Source organism: Leptodactylus fuscus, chromosome 2 (genome assembly GCF_031893055.1).
Source record: "Leptodactylus fuscus isolate aLepFus1 chromosome 2, aLepFus1.hap2, whole genome shotgun sequence".
Classification (NCBI taxonomy): domain Eukaryota; kingdom Metazoa; phylum Chordata; class Amphibia; order Anura; family Leptodactylidae; genus Leptodactylus; species Leptodactylus fuscus.
The window spans coordinates 156,005,659-156,021,718 of NC_134266.1; the positions used below are offsets into that span (position 1 = coordinate 156,005,659).

At 37.6% G+C, this 16,060-nt stretch overlaps 1 protein-coding gene across 1 annotated transcript in view; it reads left to right on the forward strand.

Moving 5' to 3' along the window:
- Positions 1-16,060, forward strand: part of ZZEF1 (zinc finger ZZ-type and EF-hand domain containing 1) — an 88,915-nt gene that overhangs the window by 24,816 nt on the left and 48,039 nt on the right. Inside the window, exons 11-26 of the mRNA XM_075264845.1 lie at positions 439-584; positions 1,252-1,363; positions 2,885-3,100; positions 3,595-3,689; positions 4,652-4,794; positions 5,735-5,868; positions 6,045-6,115; positions 7,524-7,638; positions 7,821-7,980; positions 9,658-9,779; positions 9,858-9,980; positions 10,634-10,803; positions 11,183-11,264; positions 12,225-12,426; positions 12,557-12,702; positions 15,183-15,423. Of these exons, the coding sequence (XP_075120946.1) occupies positions 439-584; positions 1,252-1,363; positions 2,885-3,100; positions 3,595-3,689; positions 4,652-4,794; positions 5,735-5,868; positions 6,045-6,115; positions 7,524-7,638; positions 7,821-7,980; positions 9,658-9,779; positions 9,858-9,980; positions 10,634-10,803; positions 11,183-11,264; positions 12,225-12,426; positions 12,557-12,702; positions 15,183-15,423 (2,278 nt within the window). The remainder of the gene's footprint in view (positions 1-438; positions 585-1,251; positions 1,364-2,884; positions 3,101-3,594; positions 3,690-4,651; positions 4,795-5,734; positions 5,869-6,044; positions 6,116-7,523; positions 7,639-7,820; positions 7,981-9,657; positions 9,780-9,857; positions 9,981-10,633; positions 10,804-11,182; positions 11,265-12,224; positions 12,427-12,556; positions 12,703-15,182; positions 15,424-16,060) is intronic.

Consider the following 16,060-nt stretch of genomic DNA (forward strand, 5'->3'; position numbering starts at 1 on the left):
GTAGTTGGTCTGTGGTCCAACTTTAGCCCATGTGCTATGTATCCATACAGCAAAGTCTTCATTGCCTATAGGGATTATGCAGGCATGCTGGACATCAATATTAGGTAAGTTGGATTCCAACTCTTGGCACTCTTGTTAATTTAAGTGAATGGGACAAAGCTCTAATGCCAACCAGAGTCATTCGAAAAATATGGCGTTGTGTAGTACAGATCATTGTAAACCATTGTCTAAGTGCTGCAGCTTACTCAAACCAATGGGATGCCAAGAGTTAGACCCCAATAGTCTAATACTATAAAAACCTGGGTAACATCAATTTCATTTACAATGACTACTTATGATTTGTTTGCAGTGTTGTTGTTTCTACCACTACGTATTTTATATCACTGTCAAGTTTTATGCTTATGCTAATTTACTGAACTCCTGTCTCTTGTCTGTTAGGTCCGAAGAGGTGCCATTGGTGCCAAGTGTGGCCTTGTATTTGCTTACAGCTCTTCAGAAAAATTCCACGCTGAAGAGCATTTCAAGAAATTTGAAAAATTTGATACGTGGAAGTTATCAGACTTCAGGCATTTTGTGAAAGAGAGGTAATTCCTGTATAGAATACCTTGTTTTATTATTAAGGATACTTTGGCGATTGTTATATCTACACATGTGGTGTTTGTTACGTGTGAAGAGACTAATCCGTGCATTCCGTGTATCCGTGAATCTGTAGTGTTCATGATCTTTAAAAGCAATGATTCTCTCAAATGAACAACTGCAGAAATGATGTCTGTAAAGGAGAAATCCAGGATTATATATCAAGGCTGCTTTGTTCTTCTCAGGATGTGGCATGACATTCGATAGTCACATAGCCATGCTGCAGCTCAGTCCCATTCAACGGAATGAAACTGAGCTGCAATATGGCCATGTAACCAAGGGGTGTGATGTCACTTCCTGAGAAGAATATTAATTTCTCCAGCAGAGATGTGAGGCGCCTGGAAACATATGGCACAATTGGTCAGGACTGGGGTACAAACAGTAGAACCTTCAGAATTGTTTCACAGTGATTACTGCATTTTAAGCTTTTGGTGATTACATTTTTTGATCATCTTTGGTGCTGATATGGAAGAGGTTTTTAAGATACATTGGATGGCAGATTTGGACACTTCTACACACCTCTTATTTGCTCCATCTTGTTTTATCACACCATTCTTAATGTGACATTATGTTCCTCTGTGTTGTAATTGCCTAGTCTTTTTTTTTTTTACACAGGAGTAGTAAGCAGTTAACAGAGGGCAGTGAGTGTGATCCTGTTGCCTGGTTTGAACTTGAAGAAGAATGGGATGAAGTGGACATCAGAATGCAGCAATGTAAAATTGCAAAGGTAACCGAGAATGCAAATGATTATGTATTCTCTGTGGCATGTTGTGACAGTAAAATAAAATAAAACCTGCACCTTTTGCCTACAAGTAGTGCTGAAAGAATACATGGCTCATAGCTTATGTGAAAGTGACTGGCAGACTTCTGGGTGTGTACAGCCATATACAGCAGCCTGTCAGTCACTGCAGAAAGGGTGGAGAGAAGTAGGGGAGCACCCTCTTCATGAATATCCTGGACTCATAACCAACTGTGTGTAGTGCATTCTTTCACTTCTATTAGTCAAATGGTACAAAATGATTTGTGCTGTTTTGGCTACTAGTAGTATGGACCTGTTGTAGTATGCTGCCCACATACTTCCACTTTGTTTTTTTTGTTTTTTTTTAAGAGAACCTTTCATGTCCTCTAACATCAGTTATTAGTTCTCTTAGGGTATGTTTACACAAAATTTTTGCAGACTGATTTTGAGGTTCCCTATGTGTGAACATACCCTTACATTTGTTATAGATCACTAGAAAGCGGACAGTGCACTGAATTCAGCGCATTATCAGCTTTGCCAATATGTTCCCCGGTTGCAGAGATATTAGTACAGTTAGTTTTCACGTCCCCCCCCCTTCCTGATGGTACCCTTCAGTAGGCTTGTACTGTCAGGGTGGCGTTCTTAAGGGGTGTTCACACTACCGTTGGTGTCCGATTGCAGTGTCCGTTACTACTGTCCGTTCAAGATTTTAGCAACGGACACTAGCTGTGTCCGTTACAATTTCCATTCATTTCAATGGGATTTCATCTGTTGTCCGTTTGTGTCCTTAAGGGTCCGTTAACAACCATGTCCGTTTTTTCAAGCGGACAGAGAAATCACACATGCGGGATTTTTTTGTCCATTTGAAAAAAACGGACAGAAAGTGTCCGTTTTTTTTAACATTGAGGTCTATGGGCAACGGACATATAACGGACAGTAACTGATAGCCATCAGTTACAGTCCGTTATTTTCTGTCCGTTTATTTTCTGCACACGCTCAGAAAGCATAAACAGCAAAAAAGAAAAAATGGACAGTATAAAAAACGGACACTAACTGATGCTAACTGATACTAATGTGTCCGTTTTTTTTTAACTGATCCATTAAATGGATCAGTTAAAAAAACGGACGCATTAATATCAGTTAGCATCAGTTAGTGTCAGTTAATGTCCGTTATGATAGGTGTCCGGTTTTTTTCTTTTAAACGGACACCTTCATAACGGACACCAACGGTAGTGTGAACGCCCCCTTAAACGATGATCCTGAGCTGTAAGTCCAGCTCCTCTGGCAGTGATATCAGAAGCTGAAGCTAACAACCTCTATATCTGTCAGCTTTCCAGCAGTATATAACTGCACCATCCAGTGTTAGAGGACATGAAAGGTCCTCTTTAAAGTGTATTTTTATTCAGTTCATCACACTGATAAATGTTTGCTCTGTGACAGTTTCATGACATGTCCTTATGAAGTAAATTACATTTCTGCTATTCTTTATTTCCACAACCACCTTTCTAGTACTGGATGGTAAAATTCCTGTGCACGCGAGAAGATACAGCAGAGCGTCTGGGTGTTCAGGGGATCAGCGCTTTTGGTTACCGAAGGCCACTGGAAGCAAAAATTGATATGAATGTCACGTGTCTCAAGTGTAAAGATTTAGCAGCTGACAATGCATGTGGAATGACACTGATTTTTAAAACATTGCTGTTTGTTCAACAGCTGGCTCATGATATGGTGAGTTATAGCAACTGATACTTCTATATCCAAATATATCCCTGACATTTTGTAATACTTCCTTGTTCAAAATCTCATGATTGTTCAGTTTGTTTTATTTTTAAGGTGGCCATATACTTTTGAATTGCAGTTGTTAGCCAACAATTGTTTCTTTTGAACACCCCTACATATGCATGCATGTATGTTTGGCTTGGCAAAATACTTTTTTGCTTCATGTCCCTGCTACATGCCAAGGTAAACCAAATGAGTAAAAATACTAAAGGCTTTGTCCCTCAATAAGTATTTGTCACCTATCTACAATACTTTGATAAATAAGTGATCACTGCTGGGATCTCATTCACTCACTAGGGTGAGGGTCCCAAGTGTGACAGCAGTGAGAAGAGTATGAATGAAACTACAGTTGTGTAGTAAACCATAGTATGTGTGTGTTTTGTTTTTGTTTGTTTTTTTAAATGTTTTTTTTTTTTTTTTAATTTTTTTTTTTTTTTCTTCAGGAAAAAGACAATCGATCACGACACAAATCACTTCTTGACCTATCAGGCCTAGATTTGGAGCTCCTCTGGAAGTTTTATAAAAAATTACAGGACAGGTATTTTATTTTATTTTTTTTAATGAGAAAATTTAACGATTTTTCAATGTTTTCACACTTTTGGTATCCAACTGTGCCTAAAATCATTTGTTCTTTGACAGAAGATATTACACTTTGGTTACATTAGTAGTCAGTAAGGGTATTTCCTAATTGTACAATTGGAATACAACTCTGAACAAACATTTCAAAGTAAACTGATAAGGATGATTTCATATCTTCGCCGGATATCCATTTGCAACAGACTGTCAGAAATCTCAACTTTTTCATCTAGAAATCTAAGGGGAAAAGGTTAATGCTAGGGTCCCTCAGGATACGTTTGTGTCAGTTGTTAGACGGACCATTTTTCTGTTATTTCTGGTCCTGTGATGCAGATGTGAAAGTAGTGTAAGTATGCTTAAACATGGTGCTGTAATGAAAATCATATTTAAATCCCTATTAGTCATTTAAAGAATTCATCAGCATCACCTGAATCTCTGTAGTTTACTACTGGTACCATGAAAAATTAACATGTAACTAGAATGTGCCATCACTGTCTAATAATTCGGGTTTCGTTGCCAGATTCACCAGCGACAGACCTACACTAGTTGAATAGGCACTGTTATTTAATAAAACATTGCATAAATGAATAGTGCAGGCAGTTAGGAGAAATTGATAAATATATCTTATCAGAGAGAAATGCCTCCTTGTGCTTTAATCTGGCATTTTCTTTGTTTTCAAACTTATAAACTGAGTGTCACTCTGAAAATTCTGCTGTACATGTTTTGAGGCGGATTGCAGGTCACATAACTCACATTAGACCAACATGAAATAAGAAAATGCTTTCTATCGCAAACAATGCACTTTACTCACATCAGTCCATGCCGGGGCTTCTCTATATTTCTTGTTTATATCAATGGGCGGGGGGAATAATGGAGATAATGGATAAAGGTATATTTTATTTTATGTTGTGTTTTTGTTTACAGCCCCAGAGAAGAATGTATTTCTGCTCAGACTATTCTATTGCAGCTACTTCAGAGCTGCTCTGGTGTACTTACCGCAGGAACTTCTACCCCTAATTCTACCCAAGTACAGTATGCTCAGGAACTATACACTCACTTATGTAACGGTAGGTTTTTTTAAATTTATTTATTTATTTGGGGGGGGGAGTGTCATATTTTTCAATATTCCATTAATAAGTCCTTGATCTGTTTGTACTTTTTTTTTTTTTGCATATTAATATTTGTTTTCATCTGTACTTATTGACATGCTTCCATTTCATTTCTAACTTTTAGGATGAATTCTGTTAGTAACTGATATAATTGTAGTTCGCACTACCTTCTAACTAGTTACTAGTTACTGTAACTAGGTTAGATTTGTGGTTGTGCATCATTAAGTTTTGTTGATTCAACTATTTTCTGACTGGTGTGCTTAACCTTATTCCCATGGTTGTGTTTCTCTTTCTGTGGCACTGTATGCTTAGGCTTAGTTCACACATAAATTACGTGTGGCTTATTTTGGCACCGGAAAAAAACACTTCCTAATTAGGAAGCATTTTTTGGACCTTGCCCTGCTTTTTGTGGAGCGTTTTTTGTAAAAATCGCTTCCAAATGGTTCCCGGCGGTTTTCCCATCCTTGAAGAGAACGGGCTGCAAAAAACGCGTCACGTTTTTTTACTGCGCGTTTTTTTTCAAAATAAAATGCGCTGTAAAAACCGCACGTTTTGCGCTTCCCATTGACGTCTATTGCTTTCTTCAGGCGGAAAACTCGGCCTCTTTGTTTCTCTAATATATCAGAAGTTGTTAGGATCTGCACACTGCTTCAACTCCAGCACTTAATTCATGTAGACAGCTCCGATTACATGAATATTTGTTTAGAGTGCTTTATTAGTTATAACACCCTGCTTACTGTTGAGATAAAATGGGATTGATGGGCATTTTACATTGGAATTCCTTTATGTCACGGTAAATCATCACGTATCAGTGTTCTACTAAAATGAAGTTATTTTTCTGGAGATCTGTTAGTGGCACAGTTTCCTTAATATATGTTACATTACGGTCTCGTTTCAGCTATGGACAACATGGACATTTCCTCTTTGTCTTCCCAAGCTCTCAAACATGAAATTACTAACACTTTACTGAATGGAGCTGCAATTTTTTTTCCTGATCGTCTGACAAGACGAGATCGACTGTTCTCTTTAATGGTAAGGATAATATTAAAAGCCCAGAATCAAAATACACTGTAGGAAACCTGTATTAGTGTAAAGACACTGTTATGTCATATATTTATTTTGAGACAGAAATGCAAAAAAGTGATCAACCAAGTTGAAAATTATACAGTTACCATCTAAATTTTTTTTATTTTTTTTTTTAACTATAGAAGAGAATTACTGAAGAAAAGCAGCCACAATCTGCTCAGATCACTTTCCAATCTCTGTGTACTTACTTCAGGTAACAACTTTCTTGCCTATCTTCGAGTTAATTGGGTATTGTCATGTAAAAGTAGTCAATGGAATACAATTATCTAACCCTAACAAAATCTGAAAAACTTTAAAGTGTAGCTCCACACAGGTCTGTGAAATCAGTCAGGGCGACTGTAAAACTTTTAATGGTATGGATAAAAGTTTTCCATTGTACTACGAGCATATCGTGCTCTACTTCTGAGAGAGAGCGTGTGCATCCTGGCAATTTTGGGGAATTTGTTCTCTAATATTCTCTTTGAATGTACAGTATAAGCCTCACTTACAAAAAAAATAAAATAAAGTTACATTTTAAAAAAACATATTATAAATAAAAAAATTGACGCCCATATTATCAATCCTCGCCCTGCCTGCGTGTCACTTACATGCAAATACCAGAACGGAGCGGAAAAATTATTTTTAAAAGTTTTTCACAAAATGTGAAAACAGACATGTTCCTTTCTTTTGTTTATTAAAAAAAGAAAGAAGAAATGCAAGAATAAAATAACATAAAAATAAAGCACTTTGTAGCACTGAAAAAAGGTGCGCAGATTTAATAATAATCCTATTGGAAAAAAAAATATATATATATCCCTCAAAAGCACAAGTATCAAAAAAGACAAAAATGTGTCCAGTTCTACACTAGGGAAAATTCCTAACAGTCCCTTAGAACAAGCAGGTAAACATTTCAAATATCAACATGGACACCTTATCTCCCTCTGAATATATTGTTCAATTTGGTAACAATAAAAAATTACAGCTTGCTTTGCAGCAAATGAGCCTTCAAACAACTAAACTGACGCTAGGTTCACACCTGCGTTCGGGTCTCCGTTCTGTGGTTTCCGTCTTCTGCATGCAAGAAGATGGAAATCACAGACTGGGTCCGGCGGTGAGCGTTTTATGCTCTCCGCCGCAAAACCGTTTTTTTAAAATCCGGACACAGAGTACTGCATGTCCGACTCTGTGTCTGGATTAAAAAACCCGGTTTCACGGCGGAGAGCATAAAACGCTCACCGCCGCTCACGGCCGAACAGCTTTCTCACCCATTCAAATGAATGGGTGAGAGAGAGTCCTGCAGGTTTCCATATCCTGCCTCTGTTTTGTGCAGGAAACGGAAACCTGCAGAACGGAGACCGGGCGCAGATGTGAACGAGCCCTGACAAGTATAAAAAATAAAAAAAAATCTGGTACACAAAGCAAACTTTTTACTTATAAAGTCTTTCATTTTTAAACCGAGTAATAAACCATAAAAACAATATACATTTGGCATCACTGAAAATAAGCAGACCTGCCCCTATATTACCTATATAGGTGTAGATAATTTTTACCACACAGTAAAAGGCATACAGATTTATTCTCTGATTACTTGGCATAGCAGTTTTTATCTTCTTTTCTTTCAGTGAACAAGATCCAACTGGACTGCTACTGTTGCCAGATACAGAAGTTTCTCCAGATTTTGACATCAGTCAAGTGCTTTCTGTCATGGATAAATTTTTGGTGATGTCTGCACGAGAGGTAATTCCCGAGTTATAATTCGTATGAAAACCATACCCTTTAAGATATTTTTGGGTATCTCAACAGAGAAGAGTCAGCCTTTTTGCCAGATACTTTTGTTAAGTGTAAAACCTTGTTTCTGTTGTAGAAGGGCTCCACAATCGATGATACATTTCTAAAGAGTTCTGTTTTTCTGTTTACAGAGTAAGACATTAGTTCTGCATGATTCCCAGGGAGAATGCGGCACAAATCTACATTCCTTGTTCTGGGCAGTCCAGGGTAGTCTTTTGTCATGGTGTTTTTGCCAGCTAAAAGGAGAAGATCCAGTGTCCCAGCTTATGGCTAGAGAGTTACTTGTCAAGTGTAAGTTGTGGTCTTCTTCAAGCTTTTGAGTTAAAATTTGTACAAAAGTAAGATATTTTTGCAAATATAAGTAATTACAGTGTAACTCCCATTTTATCTTATTTTTGTTATTGTGTCGGGGGAGGGAAGAGGTGAACATTTTCGTAATATATTCTACTAATCTAACTTCATTTTAATCGCAAACGGGCTGTAAAGTTCTCACTAGCAATGATTAGAGATGAACGAGTAGTATTCAATCGAATACTACGGTATTCGAAATACTCGTACTCGGTCGAATTCCATGTGGTAAACGCAATAAAAATTTGATTCCCCTCCCACCTTCCCTGGCATTTTTTTTACACCAATAACTATGCAGGGGAGGTGGGACAGGATCTAGGACAACGTAGGCATTGGAAGAAAAATGTATACAGTCATTGGCTAGCTAAATCAGCAGCAATAATAATAATCATACTGGGACTTAGGTGTGTTAGATGCTCCCAGGCATGCTTCCCCTGCTGTCCCAGTTGCACTCCAGAGGTGTTGGCATCTTTTCCTGAGGTGTCATTGTGGACTTGGTGACTCCAGTTGGTCGAATTTTGGTTTCCCTGAAACGAGCATGTTTTTCCCCATAGACTATAATGGAATTCGATATTCGAATGAATAGTCGAATATTGAGGTCTATTTGAATTTGAATTTCGAATTTTCGAATATTTCACTACTCGCTCATCTCTAGCAATGATATAACTAAGAATTGCCAATGAGAGTCTTTATGTATATATGTACTCCATGCAGTATGTAGGCCCAAATGGGGATGCTCAAATTTCTGGGTTTTTTTCTTTTGAAATCTCAGGTTGTTTTAGAGCTAGCTGTATTCTTGGAAGCATATGAAAGCCGAGAATCTTAGCATTCATGTAATACCAAAAGCATTTTTATAGCTGGTAGAGCCACTTGACATTGCCATCCCTGCGTTTGGCATATGCTACATCTTCAGATTTTCTTACCTTGGTAATGACCATCTGGTGTCTTGATCGGATGCTAAGGGATACGACCATAAATGCAAGAACCTTCTATGGTCTGGCACTTGTCAGAAACCTAGGCATGATTTCCTTATTGTGGTCAGGTGATTATTTTGTGCATGTAGTGTTCCTATCTGATAACCCTACCACAATGAGGAGATTATTGCTGCATTTCCAACAAGTGTTAGACCTTCATAATCTAATTATTTTTTGCATTTGCACAAATGCATTGCATTTTGTGCATTGCTGTACAGCACAGTGGGTTATATTGATATAAATCTGTCAAACGGATACCAAATAGTCTCTTGGCATACTTTTATCTCATAGCAACATATGGAGAAATTATCTATACAAGTATGCTTATATTAATAAGTTCAATTGCCAGTGATCACATAAACTATACTGATACCCAATTGATGCAGCCTGCGAAAAAAAAAAAATGAAGACAATTTTTCCAAATAGTTTTTTCTTCTAGTTCATTAATTATATATACTGCAGTGTCATTATTACTGTTTTATAGCTGTTTGTTTGGTCCTTTTATTTTTGTTTTTTGAAATGTTCATGATACTCTTCAGAACATCTATATCTTATGCATTATTAATTCTTAATCATCATTATTAGTTTTGTGCCCATTCTCTACCAAAATCAATGAATTTATTATTTTATTTATGCTATTTTCAAGATGTTGACCTTTTCTTAACAAACTCCAAAAACATATTGGAAACCTTGTTGAACGAAAGCAGTGGGAAGGTGATCATTGAAAAATTGAGCAATTCTGTCTTTGCCATCTCGACACGCCAGCTTGTGAGTAAAAGCTTCATAAGCTTGAATATTTCACACTTGCATTGCTTTATTTGCTAACGTAGTGTTGTATTTTGACAGATGACCTACATGTTGGAGTTTTGCTCTCTAGATATTCCACACTGTTCATTACTTCATAGTTTCAGTAACTTAACAAAGTTACTGAAGAAGCTTTGCGGTGATCCTGGTGAAAGTGCCAATAAGGTATTTTTCTTGTAGTCGTTAAGTTATGCAAGTTAGTTAAACTCTGCTATTGCTGATCCTCTTGATGTCACCTATGTCTAGTACATGCACTGATATCTAGATTCTGTTACTGCAAAATATAGCAGATTTAATAGTAAACAAAGACCTTAGACTTCCCGTGAGAGTGATGTCACCAAAGGTCCTTGCGAAGATGCACCAACTTCTCCAGAAAACACTGGGGAAGATGATGGGGCATGGTGACTTGTCTGTGAGAGGGGGAATACAGTATGTGAGAGGGGGGCTTTAAAGAGCAGATTATGTGAGATGCAGAGGAGAGAAGCAAGGAGGCAGGATTGTAGAAGAGGAAGAGAAAAGAACGGGTTGTGGAGCTTTGAGGAATCTGAGGCCACATGGTAGCTCTCAATAGTATTGTCAGGCAACAAAAAACCCATGCTGGAAAGAGAGGTCATACTGTGATCATGTGACGTATTGAAGAAGGTGAAAGCAGATTAAATAAAAGCACAGTGATTAGACCACTGTGAGTATTCAGGGAATGGTCTTACTGAGTTAAGAAAACAATCACACAAGTGTCCCTTTTAAAAAATGATGATATCTTCATCGGAATATACTTCTTGTATACAAGGAAAAATCGTTTTTTCCATTTTCATTGATAGATTGAAATGGAAAGTTGGAATCAGGTTCAACAACCAGTGGTTCTGCAGACCTGGAACATGGAGTCCCCCCACAACTATGAAAACAATTGTCGGGATACAACAGTCTTCCTTTGCCCTGGGGCAACTTATTTTGAGGTTGAATTTGATGACAAGTGTGAAACTGAAAGAAGGTAATTCTGTATATATATTTCTTGCATAAAATTTACAATCTATAGCTGTATTTATACCCCGCAGCTTATAACAGCATAGGCAAATAACCAGTGGTTTGAAAAATTACTATGCATATTGAGTAGACACTTTTATATTTACTATACATCTGCTTCCATTTTGATTCTAGCAGCAATGTACGTGGAAAGTCTGGCAGTGAAAACTTAGTTAACCTCACTGTACTGTGACACTGTAATGTGTCATTTTAATCAATAACAGCTGATGGTTTTATTGCTGATTATTTGGTATTTATACATGGAGAAGTAATTGTAGCAATCAAATTATATCAATGTTTGATATGTGTAAATGACCTTAATAAACAAATTTTATATTTCATTGCAGATATGACTATTTGGAGTTTACAGATGCCAGGGGTGGCAAAGTTCGCTATGATCACAAAGTTGGTACTGACAAGTGGCCAAAAGTAAGTGATAGAAGCCAAACGGTGCAGATTTACTATTAACGTTGCAACTTGACCTTGTTTTATAACATGCCAAAATCTGGCACATTTGGTGTATCTAGTTTTAGACCATGTTTTACTGGTTCACAGAAAATGTGCTTGATTTTTTTTAGGGAAAGGAACTTTGTTTAAAGAGGACCTGTCACCAAGTACAACATACTAAATGACATACATATCATTTGATTCTCACTGTGTCCCTGATCAGTTGGGTGGTGGTCTTTACTAAAAAGGTTATATATGGACAGCGCCTTTCACAGAAAGTTTGCAGAGTTTTCCTCTATGGACTCTCTATCCATCACTATGGATCATGGCACCTTAAGGGTTAAACAGCGGGGGTCGGTGCAATCACCGTCCCTGCTGCTACAGGGGAAGCCTGGCTGTCAGATACAGCCGGCCTCCCGTGGAGATCGCACGGGCTCTGCTTCTGAGCCCGTGCAATCTCAATCACGTACAGGTACGTGGGAATGCGGGAACTAACCACATTCCCTGAAGTACAGGTATGTGATTTAGCGTTAAGGGGTTAAAGGGGTATTTCACGTGAGACGGGATAACTTTGTGATCTGTGAGGGTTTGACCACTGAGACCCACACTGATCAGCAGCTTCTGCATCCCTTGCCCTTCTTTGATAAGGGGGGTAACTTGAATTAATTGAAATATCCCTATAAGGAGAATCCATAACCATCCACAGCTACTCTGAATCAAGAGCTGCTTTTTCTGCCCCTCATTTTTGCATTTTGAGGGTGTTGATGTTATACAGTAACCCTCCAAGTATTACTTTATTATGACAATACACTGATGTTTTCATAGTAAGACTTCTATCATAAATTGTTCCATAACTGTGGGTAGATAAGGAGAAGAGAGCTTTTTTGGCATGTTCAAAGCATTTATCTATTGTAATATTTGACCTTGTTTCTAACTTTTCAGAAAGTGACCTTCAAGGCTGGTCCACAACTTCAGTTTCTGTTCTTCTCGGACAGTAGCAATAATGAGTGGGGGTTTAAGTTTACGGTGACTGCTTATGGCTTGCCAGATATTGCCCTTTCTTGGAGTTCAGATTTACAGCTGCTTGTTGCACGCTTATTGGGCCGCCTGGCATCTCGGTCTATGGCCATGAAGTCCACATGCGGTAAGACGTTCCTATTTTTCCTAGTTACAGTCCTCACAGCAAGTTGTATCATAATTATAATACATCACTGTTATTACTTAGTGTTTCCTTATTATGAAAGCTTTTAATTTGTATGATTTTATTTGTTTAGAATTGGGACCTGTTGCAGACTTGCCATCCACAAAGATAACCTCAGTTGTTAGTTCCCCACTATGGAAATCTGTATTTAGTCATCAGATATGCACGGAGAACAATTTGGTAATAAAACCAAGTATCCAAGAGCAAGGATATAATGAGGTATCTTAATTTTATTTTTTGAGTATATTATTCTGTGCAAAGCTGACAAAGTAATTCACATACAGATCAGCATTAAATGTAATGGCTCTATATTGTTTTCTTTTTTTTTCTTGAACTCTAAACCATATTTGTTAAAGATCTGTATGCTCACTTTTGATATAATACTCTGTGTGGTTTTATAGAAATAATATTAAGGGAGCCTTCACACAGAGTAAACGCGCGTGTATTTTTGTAAAATACACGTATAAAAATTACACGTGTAAAAATAAGACTCCCATGGACTTCAATGATATTTTTTACACGTGTAAAAATACGCCTGTAAAATGTCATTGAAGTCAATGGGAGTCTTATTTTTACATGTGTATTTTGCAAAAATACACACGTGTTTACTCCGTGTGAAGGCTCCCTAGGGTGTCTTTTGAGAACAATATATGGATAACCTGTCCTTAGTGTAGGCTCTCACTATCAGAATGGTGAGTGACTGACACTATGCAATCACTGATAATGGTTTCAAAAGTCTTCAGAGTTTTGGTGAGAGCTGCAGCTTCTTCACTACTCACTGACCACATTGCCATACATTTTATAGATACTGTTTTTGGTATTACAACTGAGCCCCACTCCCAAGAATAGGGCTAAGCAGCACAAAGGGCACTAATGAATGTGACATCACTGGCCTATGAAGTGGAAGGGGCACTAGCAGGAGCACTCATGCAGATTAGCTGATCTGCTGGGGTCCTGGATGTTCTATTCTTTTTAATGGGATATTGATGGCTTATCATAAATCTAGGTTATCAGTGTTATAAAACCTGGAAAACCCCTTTAATTACCATAGAAATAAAAAGTCATACTAGTTTCCAATACATCTTTTGCCACAGTCACCATTTTCAAGATATTTGTTCATTTGTTTGCGGTCAGTGAGAGATGGCATCTTTTTATTTTTATTTTTTTACTTTTTAAAATCAGCAAACCTGTACTCTAGCTAGTTGTACTCTTGCCTAGCAGTTGATACTGTTGCATCTAGTCTAAGCAGTGCTCACAGAGCTTTCTCTAGACTGGATACAGTTGTATTGATTTTTCACCCGAGCGCAGGACTGGGCAGGTTTGCTGCCTCCGAATAGAAAAAAGAATTTTTGAAGCACATCACACCTATTGTATGCTTCAGTTACACTAGGTTCTCACTTATGCCTGGCATCCGTCCGCAAAAAACATAAAAACACATTTGGTCTAAAAAGGATTACAAACTGTTGCACAGCAGATACCCGAATCCAACTTTTTAGACAGATTAGAGGTCCATTTTTGAGAAATCTGTTTTTTGGGGGGCTTCTTCCCCCTCCATTATGAGTATTCTCATAGGGAAAAATTGATTGCAAGACCGACAAAAATAGATTACTGTCTGTAATTTGTTTGTGTCCACCTTCCTTAGCCATTGACCTCAATGTTAAAAATGCAGATTGACTGCTGTATCCTTAAAGTTACACCTTTGGATGAGTTTACAACCCATTGAAATCGGTGGGTTCTAAAATGAACCGTTCAAAATCAGTTTTTGAGATGGTTTCAAAAACTGTTTTCGCACAGAGAGTCAAACTCGTATGTGAACCCAGCCTTAGTCACGTTTACTAGATTGTATTTTAAAGAGAACTTGCCAGGAGCTTTTGGGACACTAAACCACTAGTATTTCCTGATGGACTGGTGGTCTAGTGTGTAAACCTGCCTATCATAAGCATACACAATAAAGTGTACTGCTACAGTTTCACTAGAGAAATTCATGTGTCCCAGCAGCTGATCTCTCTTGGTCTGGGTCAGACTCGCTTGCCTTGGCAGGTTTGGAATGAAAAACCTCTGATCTCTAAGGACACACTAGTGGTCTAGTATCACAAAAAATCTCCAGACAGGTTCCTTTTTTGCTTTTGAATAGGACCCATAAAAGTCACTTTTGTAGTGGCTGGTTATCTTGTAAATGTGTTATCTGTAACAAGTGTAATGTTTTTTGTTAATGTGCATTTCCTACTTTTAAATAGAATGTCCAAGACTTACTTGTTTTTAGCCTTTGCTGTAAATGGCCATGCTACTAAAACAAAATAGGTTTCTATTTATTTGTTTTAAAAATTCCTGTCCATTTATTCTGTGGTTGGTAACAGTGCTTCAACTTGGCCTATATATGCCCTCCTTCCCCTACAAACTATGTGACTACAAATCTTACTAGACCTGCCGGGGAAGGTCCACTACCACTCCAATGCTTGTATGCAATTGTAGATGGCAAGAAAACTTCCCTAAAGTAGAAAAAAAAGTGAATTTTAATTGATATAAATTTGAGAGTTGATTTATTTTTAGAAAGACGGCCAGTTATGCCTAAAGCTAAAAAGAAAAGTAGTTAATTCTAAACAAGATACTTATCAAATAGAGCAAAATTGCAAGCAATAGTGTTGAGTTGTACCTTTATATTATGTAAATGCTCTTTTACATTATTATTTTATTTCCAGACTAAGAACTCTCATACAGATGACTGTCGTAACTTTCTCCTTGACTTTGCCAACTCAGATCCTACCCAGGATTTCTGTGGCCCTAATTCTGAACTTTTCAAAGGACTGGTGCAAGCCATTAGAAAACAGCTGGCAAAGAATGATATAGTGGCGGGTTCTGCGGTTGATCAAGCTGTGAACTGCACCTTTGCTGCACTAGTGTATCTTACGCCACAATTGTATGGGAAACTGCAAAAATATGGTAAATACATTGTGTATTAATATGCCAAGATGGATCCTCTGCATTCTAAATTGTGAACTCTTCTAGCACTGAGATATTTGTAACTCTGCTATGCATGTGATGTTCTCTAACTGGCCTGCAAACCAAAGTTAGGTTACTGTACAGTATGTATATGTTATATGGTTTATAAGGTAAAAGAGAACCTGGTGGGTACATTGATCCTCTAGGCAATGCTATGGGTTTTCACTTTCAATGTTTGTATAGGCAACATTTCAGCCTGCTAAATCTTTCCTGCTGCAAATATAAACAATGTTTGAAAGAGTCCATTCTTGAGAGCATGAGCCAATGCTTTAACATGTCATAGGTTTTAGTCAGTCGCACACAACCCACAAAACACTTCTTAAGCTAAAAGATATTTCACTTTTTTCTGGCTATACGATTTAGATTGCTGTAGAGTTTTATATCCTAGCCTTCTTCCCATTATATACATGTATGCTTAACTTGGTCAGTTCAGCTAGAAATGCTGTATCTAGCTCTAGATTTCCACTTGTAATATAAAATAATAAAAGGCGAACTTTATTATTTTCTACAGAAGGGTTTCTCAAGTTTATTTTTTTTTTTAATTTGACCTCACCAGCGAAGAAATGCGGGGTGCCTA